General features: G+C 39.6%; 1 protein-coding gene across 2 annotated transcripts in view; it reads right to left on the bottom strand.

The window, feature by feature from the left end:
- Window positions 1-16,536, bottom strand: part of phf24 (PHD finger protein 24) — a 27,522-nt gene extending 10,986 nt beyond the window's left edge. Inside the window, exons 1-3 of one of the 2 annotated variants that reach the window (XM_082538877.1) lie at window positions 15,947-16,536; window positions 6,804-7,225; window positions 3,846-4,031 (exon numbers count right to left, since the gene is read on the bottom strand). In XM_082538877.1, coding sequence (XP_082395003.1) covers window positions 3,846-4,031; window positions 6,804-7,223 — 606 coding nt within the window. In that variant the 5' untranslated portion in view covers window positions 7,224-7,225; window positions 15,947-16,536. The remainder of the gene's footprint in view (window positions 1-3,845; window positions 4,032-6,803; window positions 7,226-15,946) is intronic. The other variant, XM_082538878.1, reaches the window with a different exon arrangement.

Raw genomic sequence — 16,536 nt, 5'->3', positions numbered from 1 at the left:
ATAAAAATAAAGGGCAAAGGACACTAGTGGTTGGTCAACATGGGCACAACATCTTAATTTTTCTCTTCCTTTTCAATTTATAATCAAGATCAAAGTAACTATCATCTTATCACCTTACTGTCTGTATTTCAAGATCAAATGTATGTATCATACTTTCCACTCACTGGGGTGCTTGAGCAGGCTCAAACACCCTCATGAGCTTGAAATGGATAAGCAGTTAAGCACAGGGATGAAGGGAAGTATGGACTGTAATAAATGTAATTTCATATTTACTATAGAAATTGTGGCTCTATAAATATCTAAGAGCTGAAAGTGGGCGGTTCCACTTAAACAGTTAATCCCACTGACAAAATTAGTCACTAATTTAAAAAAGATCCTCCATTCATTGGACCGATTCATTCAAACTATGCACATCTGGTCTTGTTGGTCATTCCAGTCTGGGACACTCCGTCCTGCTTAAACTTGTGGCACTGGCTATACAATTTTAACAGGCTTATTACTACAAAGTGTCTAACCTGAGTGAGCTACAGCCAGACAGTGCAGTAAAGCTCCGCTGGTGTCACATTGTAAAAAACCTTTGTGTTCCTTCACAATGCTTTGTACTTTTCTTCCAGTGTGGATTTGTGTCCTATGGTATGTGCTATTCAGTTGTCTGTGCAGATATATTTCAACAAATGACAGCCAATTCTGAATCAATATTGTATAAAAATCAGTTTCATTAGTCATCCGTCTCCTCTAAAGCACAGAAAATCAGATATTGGGTCTGAAATGCAAATTGCACTCTGTGCAAATCGTCTCCACCAAATGCCTCCACTTCAATCCAGCACAAAGACTGTGTGAAGTTAAATGCCATGTTTGTTTTTGGAGTTTAGCAAAAACTGCTAATCCAAATTTTATTAAACTTTGTGGGGAAAGGAAGATATTAATGTGTGTACTGTTCTAGGCAAGCTCCTGCTGTAAGATTTTGCCTGATGTTAGGTATCAGAAACAATCATAATTTTGAGGTTGGTGTCAGTTTCTCCAAATTTAATTTCATTCACCAACTTCTGCATATAAGAAAAAGCCAAAGAGATGCTTCACTTATTGTATTGATATAGCTTATTGATATATGTGCTCTGGGGTTGCTGCACCTTAATAAGCTTGCAATTAACTTCATACATGTTCATATCTATTTATTTGCATGTGTCTGTCATTCAAGGAGTCAATTAAAAATCAACGTGGGAGGCAAAACAAATTGTGCTTTAATCATTAAAACTGTGTCCTTTGTCTTCAAGACATTTTTGTGCATCTGTAAGCCATTATGTGCATCAAGCATTACCTTTAGTAACACCAGCTGTCCGCTGAGCAATAAAACTGCCCATCAGCTACAGATGTCTTATTTGTCATCCAATATAATGTGCAGAGGAAATTTAAAATAGATTTAAGGGTTCATGCAACATCTACTGGCAGCATCTGAGAAAAAAAAAAAAAGCTCTCTAGGAGACAAAAGGCCTGCAGGGAACAAGGTATAAAAATAACACTTTCTAATCTTATGCTGGCAGATTGCATAAATAGCTATCTGAGACTGTCCTGTTCAAAAAATACAATGATGCGCTGGTGATGTGTTATTGCAGACAACTTTAAATAATCAGCAAGCCCTTTACCCAAGAAGTTATAAATATGAACAGGAATACTGTTCATAAACAGTATTTCTGTTACTAATGACTCCGATCACCGTGTGATCTGAAAGGTTTACTTGTAATGCAGTCACTTTATGAGGTAGTAAGAGTACGAGAATCATTACCACATACCTAGCTACTTGAAGAAATCAAGAGGTGCCAGGAGAGAAGAGGTGGGAAAATACAATACGGCAAATACAATAAACAAACTGCAGTTTGCCATGTCTTGGATAAATGATCCCTTATACTGGCATCTCATCAAGAACAGGAGTCAAAAGACATTGCTCTAGAATCAGAATTGCTCTATAGAGCCTTTCCCTATTACATGTAACTTGCAAAAGGGTGAATTCATAATAAATTATGAATAAAGTTACTGCTTTTGTTCCACATGCATAAATGAACACAACTCCTGTAGGTGACCCCATGTGGAAGTTATGGACCATACAGGCCTAGTTGCAAGCATCAAAGTGCTATAAAGACGGGTCAGTTATATCCACAGACCAATCCTTCTGCGCGACTGAAACTAAGCCACTATTGCAATCGCCTACTTTGAAGACTGTAAATCCACTTTCAAGGGAACTCAGTCCATCTGCCAGCAGCAGCCTGTAGTGCCTGTGTGAAATTAAATGTCAGATATGATAGAAGGGTGTGTGTGGGGAGGGGGATTTGAAACATCTGACTGATACACTAACAAAATAACTGGTTTCTTTGGCTAGGAGGACTAGAATTTACAATTTAAATAAAACATTGCTCCCGCCCCCTCACTGAATTGTCTCCTTCCGCCCTCATTCCTCACACACTGAAGAAGCTAGCCAAAGAACGAACCTTTCAGCGTCCTCTCGCAGATTGTGTGAAAACATCCCTCTTGCACAACTTTGGCATGTGATTTTGCTTCTCGGGGCTATGGCGCCCTTACTCTGCTATGAAAGGTCCCCTGGCAAAAGCGCTCTTTAGTTGTTTACGCTTGAATTAAAACAGATTGCATTATGCCTCTCACGGGGTCATCGGGGAGTCGTGGGTTTTGGCACTGGCACTGAATTTCTGATGAGAAACTGCCGTTTGTTTTATTGTTTGAATTACAGAAAAATCTGCCAAAACATTGCCTCAGTCTATATGAAATCTAACTGTAATAATCTAGACATAAAATTATGGAGACTTGCAATTTGTGAATATGATAAGTGCTTCTAACTATTGCCCGCCACAAAGTGGGATCAAATCCATCTCCATCATCTTCTGTGTAATGATCTAAATGATATTGCCGATTTTAGCCTATGCTCTCCACATGCCTTTACACAAAAGGCGTATTGTGGACTATTCCATATGCAATCTAACCACATGTAGAAAACCACAACCTACCACAAGACTGATTTTAACATGGCAAAAGCCACCATTTCAACCATAACTTCTATATCTGACATGAATTAACAAGCAGGAATTGAAAGCTGAAGGCAGCAACAGTTGTTGTCAACAGCTTTAATGACAACTGGCAAATTTACTCAGCTGTACTTAATTAATACACTAAGTCACAGTCTGTGACACTAAAAGGAAACAGGCATCATTAACTGTATTAGTTCCACCTGAGCTTTTCCAGACGTGACAAGTCATATTTGCTGTCAGAATGATACCTCAAGCAGCTACAGTGAAAACCAGTCGATGTGTTCTCACACCAGTAGTGTGACATTTCAATGATTGAGTTTGCAAATATTTCTATAACTTGCTCATTATGTTACTAAATTATGCCATTATCAAATTTAACAAATTAATGTTCTACTTTACCAATATATGTCCAATCTCCGTTTTGGAGCTTGGACTGTGCAAGGGCATCAGAGATGTTGGGTTACTTGGTGATTCTAAATTGGTTTCAAGTGTGAATGTGAGCATGAATGACTCTCCAATAGGCAGCTTGTTCAGGCTCTACCTTCTCATCCCATGACAACTGCGATAGGCTTCAGGTCCTCCTCAATCCCAAACTAGACAAGCAGCTAAGTAGATGAATGGATAGCAGTTCAGATTTTTCTGAATGACTGGCAAATAAGAACTGTGGTTGGCCTTTAGTGTTTATTACATATATATATAAATATATATATTTAATACTAAACTAGTTAAGTTTGTGATTATGTTGCAAACATGACAAAAATAGCTGCATTTGTAAGCACTGAATGTTTTTAGCAACGAGCCCCGACTTACACAATAGTAGCAGCTCCAGCCAGTAACCGTGTGGGCTGTATCTCTCATCTCCTGCAAAGCTTCAGCACGCAGGTAGCCCAGCTCTCTCAGGCAGCCATCGTGAAATACCCGAGTGCAGATCCTGCAAGGGTACAGGTCGTCAGCAGTCCACACCTCGCACACGTCACACATCTCATCGCTTCGTGGCTGCAGGAGAAAGATTGCATCAGTGACAGAGCTTTTTTTTTTTTTTAGTTCTGCATGCTTCACAGAAATGTAGTGTCCCCCCTCATTTAGAAAAAAAAAAACTGATAACTGCAATTGTGTTAACATGTAGTTTCTAAACTTCCTGACGTCCTTTCTTCATCTCCCATTAACCAAACCTCTATGTAACAGGTTACCGAGAAGAAATTAAGCATCAGTCCATCAGTGGTAGGAGTGTGGTGGAAGTGGTATTATATAATGTAGTTTGTGTCACGTACAGCACTTAACTGTCCATCTCAGGCTCAAATAAGGACATCACTACCTATGATGCTGTCTAATGTGTTCAGTGTCGGTTTTTAGCCAACCTCCTTGTAAAGTCAGCCAGGCTGCACTCTGCTGTCAAGCCAGGGAAAATGACTGCTGAATGCTTGGCTGCTTTAAACACAAAGACATTGCAAGTTTTCTTGGTACTTTTACACATCTATAAAAATGCTGCCAGGGCCATAGACAAATCCCTCTTGTCATATTCCTCAGTAAGAGTTTCCCTCTTATATGGTGAACCTTATCTGACCTGATGACTGTTCAGCAAGCCTCTCTATAAAATAATAACTTCTAAGAATGAAGTAACACTGCAACCATGCACAATATGGTACTTCAACCAAAAAGAAAACTTACCACTTGTCTGGGAGATAAACACATTTGCAGTTGGCACCAATTAAAAAGACCCTCATCTAGTAGAAGCAGTAGCCTGGCAAAAATTGGCACACAACTGACTTTGTCTAACATGAGTTTTTAAGGTCTTTTTAGGTCTATAAATACTTGAAGAATTAAATTTTGTAATGTTGCCATTTTATACTACTACAGTGGATTTTAAAATCAGAGAATCAAATTTTTATGGTGGCCCTGAGAGGCCAAACGGACTGTCACGTAAGAAAACACCAGCAATAAGAAAAAGGCTGCAAAAGCACACAAAACAACAGAAATAGGAAAAAAAAAAAAAAAAGATTTCCAAAAGCACAAGTGAAGTGTTTCTGGGGAGACAATAACCCGACGGACCAGTTGCAGGAACCAAAATATAAGAATTTCGCTGGGAGACACTTAAAAGAAGTGGAGGATTTATCGGTTTTGTGAGGAAAGATAAGAAGTGTGTTAGCCTAACTATTAGCCTAAAATCCGTCATCAGTATAAATCATGATAAAACACACCTACCGTGTTTTGGGTTCCTGCAACTGGTCCGTCGGGTTATTGTCTCCCCAGAAACACTTCACTTTTGCTTTTGGAAATCTGTTTTTTCCTTTTTCTGTTTTCTTTTTTCCATTGTCGTTTTTCCTATTTTCGTTGTGTTTTGTGTGCTTTTGCAGCATTTTTCTTATTTCTGGTGTTTTTTTAAGTTGCAGTCCGTTTGGCCTCTCAGGGCCACCATAAAAATTTGACTGTCCGATTTTAAAATCCACTGTAGTAGTATAAAATGGCAACATTACAAAATGTAATTCTTCAAGTATTTATAGACCTAAAAAGACCTTAAAAACTTAAATCAGCTGTGTTGGATCAAGGACACATCTAAAACCTGTAGGACACAGACCCTGGAGTTGGGCACCCCTGCTCTATGCCATGGCTTTGCCTAAGCCATGTTTGGAGCTTTTCCTTTTCTTTTCCATACTTCTCTACCCGTCATTCTTGTACAAATTAACCTTCGTTTTATTTGTCTAATCTTGTAAGCCCTGTACCTACATTCATGAAAGAGTAGACTGACTAAGTGCTTGAAACTGCTAAATGTTGTGAAGTCTCTCTTAACCTGAGAAAGAATTTGAGATTTTCCCCACTCGAGTCAACATCTATGGTTCTCTAAGCCTTTTGATATTGCAGAGCTTGTCAGTGCACTCCTATTTAAGAGCGTGCCAGCTGAATTAGGTAAGGTTTTTATTTTTACTGGTATACTGAAAAAAAATAAAAACCAAATGCAAGTTCAACACTTGGAATAAATTCCTAAATTTTCATCTGCTTAATTTTCCATGGAACAACAAGAACTGGCCTCACCTGGCCATGCGGCTGCTTGACACTGAATTGTCCCTTTAGATTTCAGTATATGTATATGCAAAGTTTTCCTTACTAAATAGATGTTCTACTCTTAAAATAAAGTTAAAAAGAGTGTTACATAATGAGTCAGTGTCCGAGTATTTATGACCCTCATGTATCAGTCTTCTAACATTCCAATAGACACATCTATTACTATTGCAAGATAAATGTTTAGTGCGGGATTGTAAGTACAGTAAGTTGAAGCCATGTTTATTTATTCTAAACAGAAAACCTGATGGGACCATTGCTCTTGTGAACTACATGCTCTGTTAGTCAGCGTCACCCTGAATATGGCCACCTCTCAGAGCCAGCCAAAGCAGCCCGCCTACAGGATGCTCACTGTGAAGAGCCCTCACACACAATACATCACAGCCTGAGTAGCTATTAAAGGCCCAACAGCAAACAACTTCAAACTCATACTTTCTCACCTTCAACAAGGATGTTTAGATAAAGCTAAGGAATCTCTTTATGGATTGCCTGTGCTGTTCAATCATGATGCCTAATGTGAGGGAAGAAAACAGGTCACCAGATATAATAACCTGCTGTTGCCATAGAGATTATTTAACATCTTGTAGTCATCCGTTTAATCCCACAACTGTGAACCATCTTATTTGATTTTTTATGCATTTATTTATTTACTTTTTAATATATGACAAAGACTAGCTGCTACTACTACTACTGACTTTTGTTATTTAATACCTCCTCTTTCTTATACAGGTCCACTTCTATAGGCTGGTCATCATCAGGTTCCCTTTTGGGTCGCACAAAAGCAGGCGGTGTGAGCTGATGAGTCTTGTCAAGATCTTCCGGCTCTACTCCCTTCCCATCCCGTAACCTCGACCAAGCCTCCTGGTTGACGTTACACTCGTCTCTCGTTGGCGCTGAGGCCTGCTGGGAAGTTGATGGACTTGCGCTATTGTCATTCTCCTCTTGCACTGCGTCCTCTGTATTTTTCTCATCAGGATTGGTCTTGGCATGCCCTTCACCTTCCTCCACTTGCCCTTCTGCCTGTTTCACTGTGACAGCACGATCTTTAAGGCCCGCCTGGAAGGCAGAGACCACAGCGGTGCATTTCTGCACCTTCTCCACCTGCTGCTTCTTTGACATGAGCACTCCCATTGCTGTAGAAAGATGAAAGTAGAAGGAATAAAATGAGGAACTGTTACAAAATAATTATTCCCCCCCCAAAACTGACTTGTAAGTGACAAGTGATTGATAGCACCAGCTACAAGCCCACAGATGGCACCAAATTTCACTTCATATTTTGTTAAAAATCAACCCATGGAAATATCTCTGCACATCAGATCTTGCCGTTACTGAATGTCTTTAGTTTTTCCTGTTAGCGCCAATCTAATTCAATCAGCAGCAATTTCCCTGAACTCCTCTCCTTATTACTAATAAACCCGGACCATCTGCTCCGGCTCCCACATTTCTATATCATTCGGTAAGAAAAAGTTCAGTCCTTGTGCAGTGTTAATTACATGATTCAGATAAACAGAAAGCTGAAGAAAGCAGATCCCACAATTCACTGGAAAATAAAAAATAAAAGCCTTAACCTCATATTTCATAAAGTTTAAGGATCCAAATCGGTCCTTCTGCACCTTGAAATGATGGTACATGTTTGACAATGCATAACGAAATGTATCTACACTGCTTTTACTCACAAGCCACCTAGTTCATATCACTGAAGAGATCTATACATTACAGTTCCTCATATCCAAGCTATGTTCATTACAAAAAAAAAAAAAAAAAAAAAAAAAAGAGTCAAAAATGATACAAGTTGACACTTTTGAAATGAACATATCTTTGATATTAAGGAACTGTAATGTACAGATATAAAAATAATGTTTTTGCTAAAAGGTAAATTCTGAGAGCTATTAGCTAAAAACTTGGCACCTCAGCATGATATGGCGTTGATCCTAAATTTGAGAAAATCAGACGAGTGGAGACAAAACAGAGTATCATTTGGGCACAGGCAGGTTGGTATCATAGGAAAGGTGGCTGTTAAAAGGCAGAGGTATACCGAATTACACAAGTGGATAATCAGTGGTAATGGGTATTATGGATTGAGGAATCTAAAAGTTTGTCAAATCATCATCAACATGTATAGAAGAGGTCGAAAGAAAAAAAAAACATATCTACAAGCATCTGTAAACATGTTGGGCCAACCAACATTCAATGCTTTGAATGCCTTTTAAGAAGCTTGAAAAACTATTCCTGAACATTAAGGTTGCGAGTTCAGGCTGTGTTGAAGAATAAAGCTGCTCCAACCATATTTTGACTTTCAAGCTTATTAGAATTGCATATAATTTTACCTCATATACTTCATTTCCATGTTTGTTTGCACATAAATCAATAAATTGCTTCACTCATTTGTAATTTTCTTATATATAAGGAAATAACCAAAACTTGCTGCCTTCAGCCAGCTGTAGATATCGCACAGCACTCCTCTTCACCAAATAAAATTACTCAAAATAAGATAAGATCAACTTTATTGCTCCTAAAGCGGGGGGGAAAAAATTACTTCACCCCTTTGGCAGGTTTTAAATGAGATTTTGCCCATTCAGACTATAGTTTTTTTTTCCTGAAACCCAATATACAAAAAAGGTCTCCCAGTTCATGACACAGAGGCTATGATCAACCCTAAATAAAGTGCAACAGCTTTGACTTTTCTGAAAACTGCAAGAGAGCAGTGTTTTTTTTCCTGCAGTAGAATGAGAAAGACAGCTTTTTTTTTTAACAGACTTCACTTGACTCGTGTTTGTGAGGGTTTGCATTTCTGTCTTTGCCCATGTATAGTTTGTTTTTGTCTGTTCTGTTATTCGTGTTCATTAATTTGGAGTCTGTTGATTTTTCTTTGTCTTTGCTTTGGTGCCTCTCTCACAATCTTGGTTAATCCACCACCTGTTACCAACCTGTTCTTCAGCCTGTCTTCAGACTTTGTCATTTCTTCTCCAGTTTTACTTTCTTTGTTGCATTTTTAAGTGAGCATCCCTTCTAGTTCTCTGCAGTAGCTTTTGTTCTCAGCTTTTTCAGTAGTAGCAATAAGGCTTCAAAGCTCAATTTCCATTCGGACTGACCTCAACATCCTGAAGTTTGATCAAGTCTGAACCAAGTTACAACTCCACCATTTCCAGGAAACTTAATACTGAATACTTTCAATCCCTAAACACATTTAGTGAAATCATGAACCGTAAGATGTGGTAGAGTGTTCAGCAAAATCAGACCGAGATCTCATTTACACTTAAGAGAAGCAACCTTGAATTGCATTATTGTGGGAGGGGGGTGGGGGGCGGCACTGTGGATTCAAGCTGATTACAAGGTACTTCTGGGACATGTGTTTTTTGCTCTGAAATACAATCCCATCCAACCATGCTCCACATACACTAAGTGCTTGTGTGAAATTTAATCACATTTATGAAAGTGAAATAGGAGTCATTCCCCTCTCTCCCTTCCTAGGTTACAACTAATAGCCTGTCAGGCCTTATGTCGTCAGACTGCTATGGGACCCATGCTTCATAGACTCCAGAAACTACACTCATTTTGCTTGTGCCCATTTCAGCATAGCTTCACTCTTTATGGTTCCATGCATTTAGCAAAATAGAAAACCAATTTAGAATACATTTAAATCAAGTTTTCAAATGTACAAAGAAAAACAAACAAACAGAAGCACACCATTTTGTTTTGGATGGCATGCACTAAGTAGTGGTGAAAGGTCAATTCATCTGAGGCATAGCATCCCTGCAGAGATTAATTAACTGCAGCCCATCAGAACAGTAGTGTTTATTTAGCATATGCTATATAAGCTTACTGGGAAAATGCCAAAAATCATGCATAACCTGAAATATTTCCCACTGGGATAATGCCAAAAATCATGTATAATTTTGAATCTCAGCATGCTTATGAAAATCTAAAATAAATGGAGTTGGTGCTCAGGAGTACTAAAAGTAAAAAAAATTGCAGGCAATCAGGAGACTGTTCTCTGCTGCTTGGAAAACCTCATTTTATTAGACATGTGAGTTTTATGTCTACTGACTCCCAAGTTCAGTGGGAGATTTTGGGACACATTGTCTTCCTCAAGGACAAGCACTTCATTTAGAAGAGCCGTCTTTCTAGGTACAGTGCCCTCCTCAAGCCCAATAAATGACCGAAGCATGCTGAGAATACACAATCATTAAAATACTCTGCTGGCATACAGAAAACTGAATAGCCAGCACCATAACTGCAGGGATAACAATAAGCTCAGTGGGTTGTCTTTTACTACAGATGGGGTTAGACTAAAAAGGTTCTGCGTTCAGTTTCTTTTTTAAATGGTTGTAGTTGACATTTTTCTTAACGGCTTATCTCTCCAATATGGCACTTGTGCTAGACTCCATGCTTGCTGTCAAGGATTAGGGAAACAATTACATCAAAGTGAAATAACTTATAATAAATACAGTTGTCAACATACTGAAAAATATCACTGAAGAAACAAGAATAAAGGTGGTGGTTGTTGCTGACAGAACATCTGATGTGGTGGCACATTTAAACAATTGATGATGAATTGGAAGACTCAATGAAGGGATGATTAGGTGGATGGATGGATGATTTGGGAGTTTTTTCTATACATAAAAATAATGACAATTACAAATAAAGATCAAACCAAATTACAATACCACATGACTAATGCATCCACCATTTTGGAGTTTGTCTTTCCATTATGGAAGGCAACAATACAAGGACTTAGTATAATATAATAAATAAACATTCAACTGATGAACTATCCATTTACATTGCATGGCAATCAGGCAATTAAAGGTTTAAGCAGAGTCTACTTAACTTACGAGGTCCTATGTTCGCATTCTGGTAGACATGCAGTAAAAGGCCTAGCAGGCCCAAAGGGTGGAGTTATATAGACTCCTGGGTGTGTCCAACTGATTGATTGGTACAGGATGTATGGTGGGTGTGGTAAAGGATTTAAAACTTACTATTTTAACAATCACATCAAACACCAGTTCGATCTTACATTTATATCTGTTATTTGAACAAAATACATATGAGCATATATTAGTCCGTTATATTTAGTCCGTGTGCTAGCACTGTGCAGATGTTGAATATTCATTCTCCATTTGGCATGACTGAGCGGATGCAACAGCATGATGCACTTGAACAGTGCAGTATCAGTCAAACTTCAAAAGTCAGAAAATAATTAAGATAGTGGGAAGAAAATATGCCCTGTTTGATTTATAATGCATGTCATGATTTATTCATAACGTCTGTTTCAGTTTTGCTTTTTTGAATACACCTACTTTTCCACCTTAGAAAACCCTTTTAATATTTCTATCATAGTTGTGGGGGGGGGGGTTTGTTTTTTGTTAACCCTAACCATAACCCTCACAGTCCTTAAATTGTTACAGTTTACCTCAAAATTGAAAAAAGAAATATCAGAGAAATATTCAAACAAGAACGCTATAATACAATAGCTTAGATATGTTTTGAACAGCCTGACTGCATCAAAGCCTTTGAAGAAGACACTTGCTCATAAAGAACACATATAATTAGAGGAGAAGTGGTGATCATAACAGAGGAAGGCACCGTGACTATTATGAGGACTTAATTATCCACTGAAGTGACCTTTCCACTCAGGCTCAGAGCGGTTCTGGCATCAGCATAAGGCAGTGACAGCTTTTAGATGCTAGAGATGCCTGCAAAGACCATGCTTATGCTGCTGGAAGAAAAAAAAAGTTTAATAGCTTTTGCATGCTTGAGGACAAGGCTTAAAATAACCATACCATGACTGATACATTGGTTAAATGCTGCTAGCACAGCTGGATCCTCAGCTGGATCCTCAACTACTGTGCAGTGCAGATAACAGGCCATGCCACTTTTAATGGCATAATCAACAGAAAACAAATTGTTGTGTAATGGCCAGCAAAGTGAATAAGCTTCATAAACAGAAGTGGCGCGGGGGGGAAGGGGGGGGGGGGGGGATGTAATAATAACAATAAGCTAAATGCTTATATGAGACCCAAGGTTTTTGTGCACTCTATCGAATCAATGCCACTGACGCCACTCCTGATGAGCAAACGCATGTGCAGACAGAAGACCTTGTCATTTTCAGGTTAGCTTATGAATTTTAAAAATACTTTTTTTTTCTCCATGTGCAAGTTGATTCTGACAGAAATGGGTCAGCGCTTGGCTTTGATACCATAGTGCATTAGATAGAGCTGACTAACCTGTCACTCGCTCACCTTGCAAGTCTAAAAAAAACCCAAAGCGTTGGACCACAAGCCTGTCAAACCAATCAGCCCTCTTCCTGCCCGGCTGTCGGTTACATTTGTGAAGCTCAACACCTGCATCTGCGTCATACTCACGAGAGAGATGATCTCTTTTTTTTGGTGTGTGTGTGTGTGTGTGTGTGTGTGGGGGGGGGGGGGGGGGGGTTCATCTTTGACACCTTGCCTATAAATATCTACATCAAATCATCTTTGAAAGGATCCATGCGAGTCAGACTGGGTTTTTTTTCAGGCTACAAGGAAAGTTATAATTTTGTAGTGACACTGCTGAAAATAGACAAAATGAAGGTAAATTAACCACAAATTGACTTGACTACACATTTGCTTTGCTGTCATTTGTCGTTACCCGAAAACAGAAAACTGCTTAGAAAATGTTGATGAGCTCCACCAACTTGTTTACAACCTTTTTACTCACTCAACTGCTTATATTACTTTACCTATTGACTTTTTTTAACCCCCCTTCAGGTGCCAACTGTATTAAAAAGTGATTCCACTAAGGCTCAGCAGTCACCCACATTCACCCTCTATATTACATCTGATGGCCAATACAAGCAGAAGCGAGCAGGATAAAACTCCCTCAGGCTTGACGATCACTAGACTCCTGCAGGAGCCACTGCCTCGGCTACTCTGCTCTCCTTCCTGGACCTTTCTGAATGATTTAAATGCCCCTGAATAAAAAAAGATCTGGACCAAAGGGACGTAAAACAGGGCCACTCCTTAGAGCAGAACTTGACATATATGTCTGAGGAAATCTTGTACTGTGTGAGAATATTCTGAAGATAGTGAAGTACATCAGCAGTTTGGTCTTTTTTAGGTCTTATGTGATATGTCCTGCCTTTGTCCATACAAAAGCCAGGTTTAGGGGAGTTTACCTATATGTTAATTTTATTTCCCTGTTTTGTTTATTTTATGTATATTTGAGTCCTAGAAAAATCAACTGTGCATTTCCGCTCCCGATTCATGTTGGCAAATGACTATGACTAGTCCTGAAATGATGATTCTCTCAGGAGCATCTTGATTTAATTAAAAATTGATAATTTCAGTGGGAGGTGGCGCCAAAGTGCTCTTGAAATCCTTGTGATTTTATTCTACTCCTCTGAGTGTTTTTTTTTTTTTTGTAAGTGTCCACACTTCATTCATTTATTTAACACTCCCACGCCACATCAGGCAAAACATCCTAACTTCTTCTAGAGTATCCACTGACAGCAGTAACACCACACCATTTATCCGTGATGGTACTGTGTTTATAGAATTTGTGAAATGTTTATTTAAAGCAGAATCAATTTTCTCTTGTAGGCACAGGCCAACATTAAAGTCTGTAATGGAATTAAGTCTTCTGCTATACAAGTGACACCATGTGTAGGTTATTGAGCTCACTGAGCAGCCATTTATTAGACTGAGGAAAAACAGTCTACAGATAAAGAGGAAAAATAGTTGTGATAAAGCACAACTGGTCTTTTTTTATTCATTATTCATTAAGTTAATACTGGTGAAGTAAGTTGGACCGTTATATTCATATCTTCCAAGGAGGTTTGATTAATTTTATTTTCTAAGAATCCCAAGAAGATGCTGAAAGCTCAGGTTAGATCGGTGTACTATGTGGCAGTATGGGATGTTCAGCAATTTAGTTGAAGCAACTTCATCTTTAAAGAGTAATCTTTTACGGGCACTGATTCGCATTGGCAGGACATCTAATCGCTTAAGAAGGCTACAAATATAGGATGATTTTTATAGACGGGGGGTGGGCGGTACTTGCTAGGATATAATCCACTCATAATAATGGGTGCACTCACCAAATTATATTTGCCCAGTTTAATATATAAAAGCATTTTTTTAAGACAATATCACATCCGATAATTTATATCAAAGCTTTCAGCTGTTTTGGATGGATCCTTTGGAAGCAGAGAGAGATTACGGCTCCAATGTGAACATATCTTGTTAGCTTGTGAGCAACCAAAGAGTTGTTGTTTTTTCTTGACTGTTTCATTTGAGGCATGGTGCAAACTTAGAACATTTAGTGTATCCAGTTCTTTTAAAGAAAATAGCAAAACTGAAGAGAAAGAAAAATGTTGATGTTCTTTCTCCATTATGCATTTAACCATCTTCTAAAAGCTCAAAATCATACAAATAGACACAATTTCAAGCCACATTTGTATGTCTCCTTATTACGTGTGTGTGCATTCTCCATCATAAAAGCATTACAAGGATGCTACACTGTATGTGCCATTTCTCTTGTGCTAGGATTCTCTTCCCAAAGCTGTTGGATGTCACTGGTATGTGCTGATTAGAATCCCAACCAGCCCTCCTTTTCATTCCTTGTTTCAGTTGAGGGGGGGCTTAGAGTTTTTCAATGGAGGCACCACAAAGCATGCCTTTTCGTGGGAATGAATCCGCTTTTAGCTGAAGACCTCACCCACAGACCAGGGAAGCAAAGATCTGGAACTAATTACACTAACGAGTTCACCCAGATCCCTGTAAGAGCTAGTGAGTGAAATCATTAACACTCATCTAAAATACGCAGATGTACGTGCACCAGGACATAGAAAGGAACCTAAATCAAGTCAAAGAGCTTAAAGTTGTTTCTGTTGCTTTTTCTTGGCCTATCCTGATCCAGTTCTTCAACCAGAAATCTGCCCCTCTGTGTTTACCCCCCCCAAAAAAAAAAAAACCCAAACAGTTCTCCCTCTGGCTTTTCATTGTCTGTTCTCTCTTCCATCTAAAACATTCTCCATCTTATGGCTCTGCAAATGCATATAGGGGTTTGAAATTCAGTTTGTGAACGGCCAAAAAAAAAAAAAAAAAAAAGGAAACAGAGAGGTGTCTGAATGGAGGTGGAATTTAAATCTCAATGCATCCTTACACGGGAGACATCATGTTGGCATTCAGGCTCTGCCAGCCAGAGAGCCTGAGCCAGCGATGCTCTCAAAGGCTCTGAATAAGCATAGAACAGGCGGCAGTGAAGCAGGTCAGGCTGCAGAGATCTGCCACAGAACGAGGTGCAGCACTGCCTCCTGGGTTAACACCGAAACTGGCTTGTTTGTTTTCGGACGTATGAGTTGTAAACAAAGACTGATGGACAGCAATGCTCCCCTGAGTGGGGCAGTGCTGGGAAAAACAATTGAAGACGGCAAACTACAGTTAAAGAGTGTCTGCTACAGAGAGGGGCATGAGTTCCAGATGACTTAATTGTGCCATTAGTTGCAGATCTCCCATCATAAAAAAAAAACATATTTTACGTGCACCAGCTGTAGTCCAAGAACTTCCCTGCTTTCACCCTCGTTTCCTGCTGATTTTGGTGCACTGTTATGAAATGAGCAGACGGAGCTACCAGGCTTTGCAATGAGAACTCTCTAGTTTGATGCCAACCGCGGCGCGCATCCACACCCATATGAATGCTGACCTAAATATGCTTCCCATGCACGCATCTGTGTTCAGGGTTCCCCGCAAATCCACCTTAAGCGAGTTCAGTCACGGCTAAATCTGAATCAAGACTGGCATTTTTTCCCCCCATGCAACATTTTACAAAGTGGTACAGAAAAGCAACGGCTCTTATATACGTTGACTCACCGTAAAGGGTAAAGGCTGCTGTTCACCGCGACTTTCTGGCGACTTTATCCTTCCTGACTCAAGCGTGGCCGTCGGGCATGGCAAGACTTGGCCCGAATGAAGTATGTGAGCCTTTACTCGTTCGTCGGTACCCCCGCAGGGAGACGAATGGCACAGCAGTTTATTATCCCTTGCCCTCACAGTCACACAGAGAAAATTTACAGCTTCTTCCCCCTTTTAGCAGGAATAGAGTCTTCCCCAAGACAGCCGCGGACAGCTCCGGTGCTGAAATCTTGTTTCCTTTTTTTTTTTTTTGTCTTTTCTTTTTTTCACCCACCCTCCTTCCTGAGCTACTCCCTCGGCATCTGAGGAGACACACAGCCTGCTGGCAGTTCAGTTTAGGCAGGATGAGACGTCGGTGCAGACTCACAGACGGCCAGTGGAGTTAAATCAGAAATTTATGACCATCTCGAAGCCCCCCTCCCCTTCCCGGGTGCCCCGACGACTTAGTCCTGATCATTCAGATTAATAACTTGTAGGTTACCCAGTCTTGAACCTGGATAGTGTTGATTGGCCAGAACCGTCAGGACACTGCAGTTCCCCCCTCCAAA

The sequence above is a fragment of the Aulonocara stuartgranti genome (genome assembly GCF_965226115.1).
Source record: "Aulonocara stuartgranti genome assembly, chromosome: 7".
In the NCBI taxonomy this organism is placed as follows: Eukaryota; Metazoa; Chordata; class Actinopteri; order Cichliformes; family Cichlidae; genus Aulonocara; species Aulonocara stuartgranti.
The sequence above is the reverse complement of the archived record's forward strand: the minus strand, read 5'-3'. Positions and strand labels throughout refer to the sequence as shown.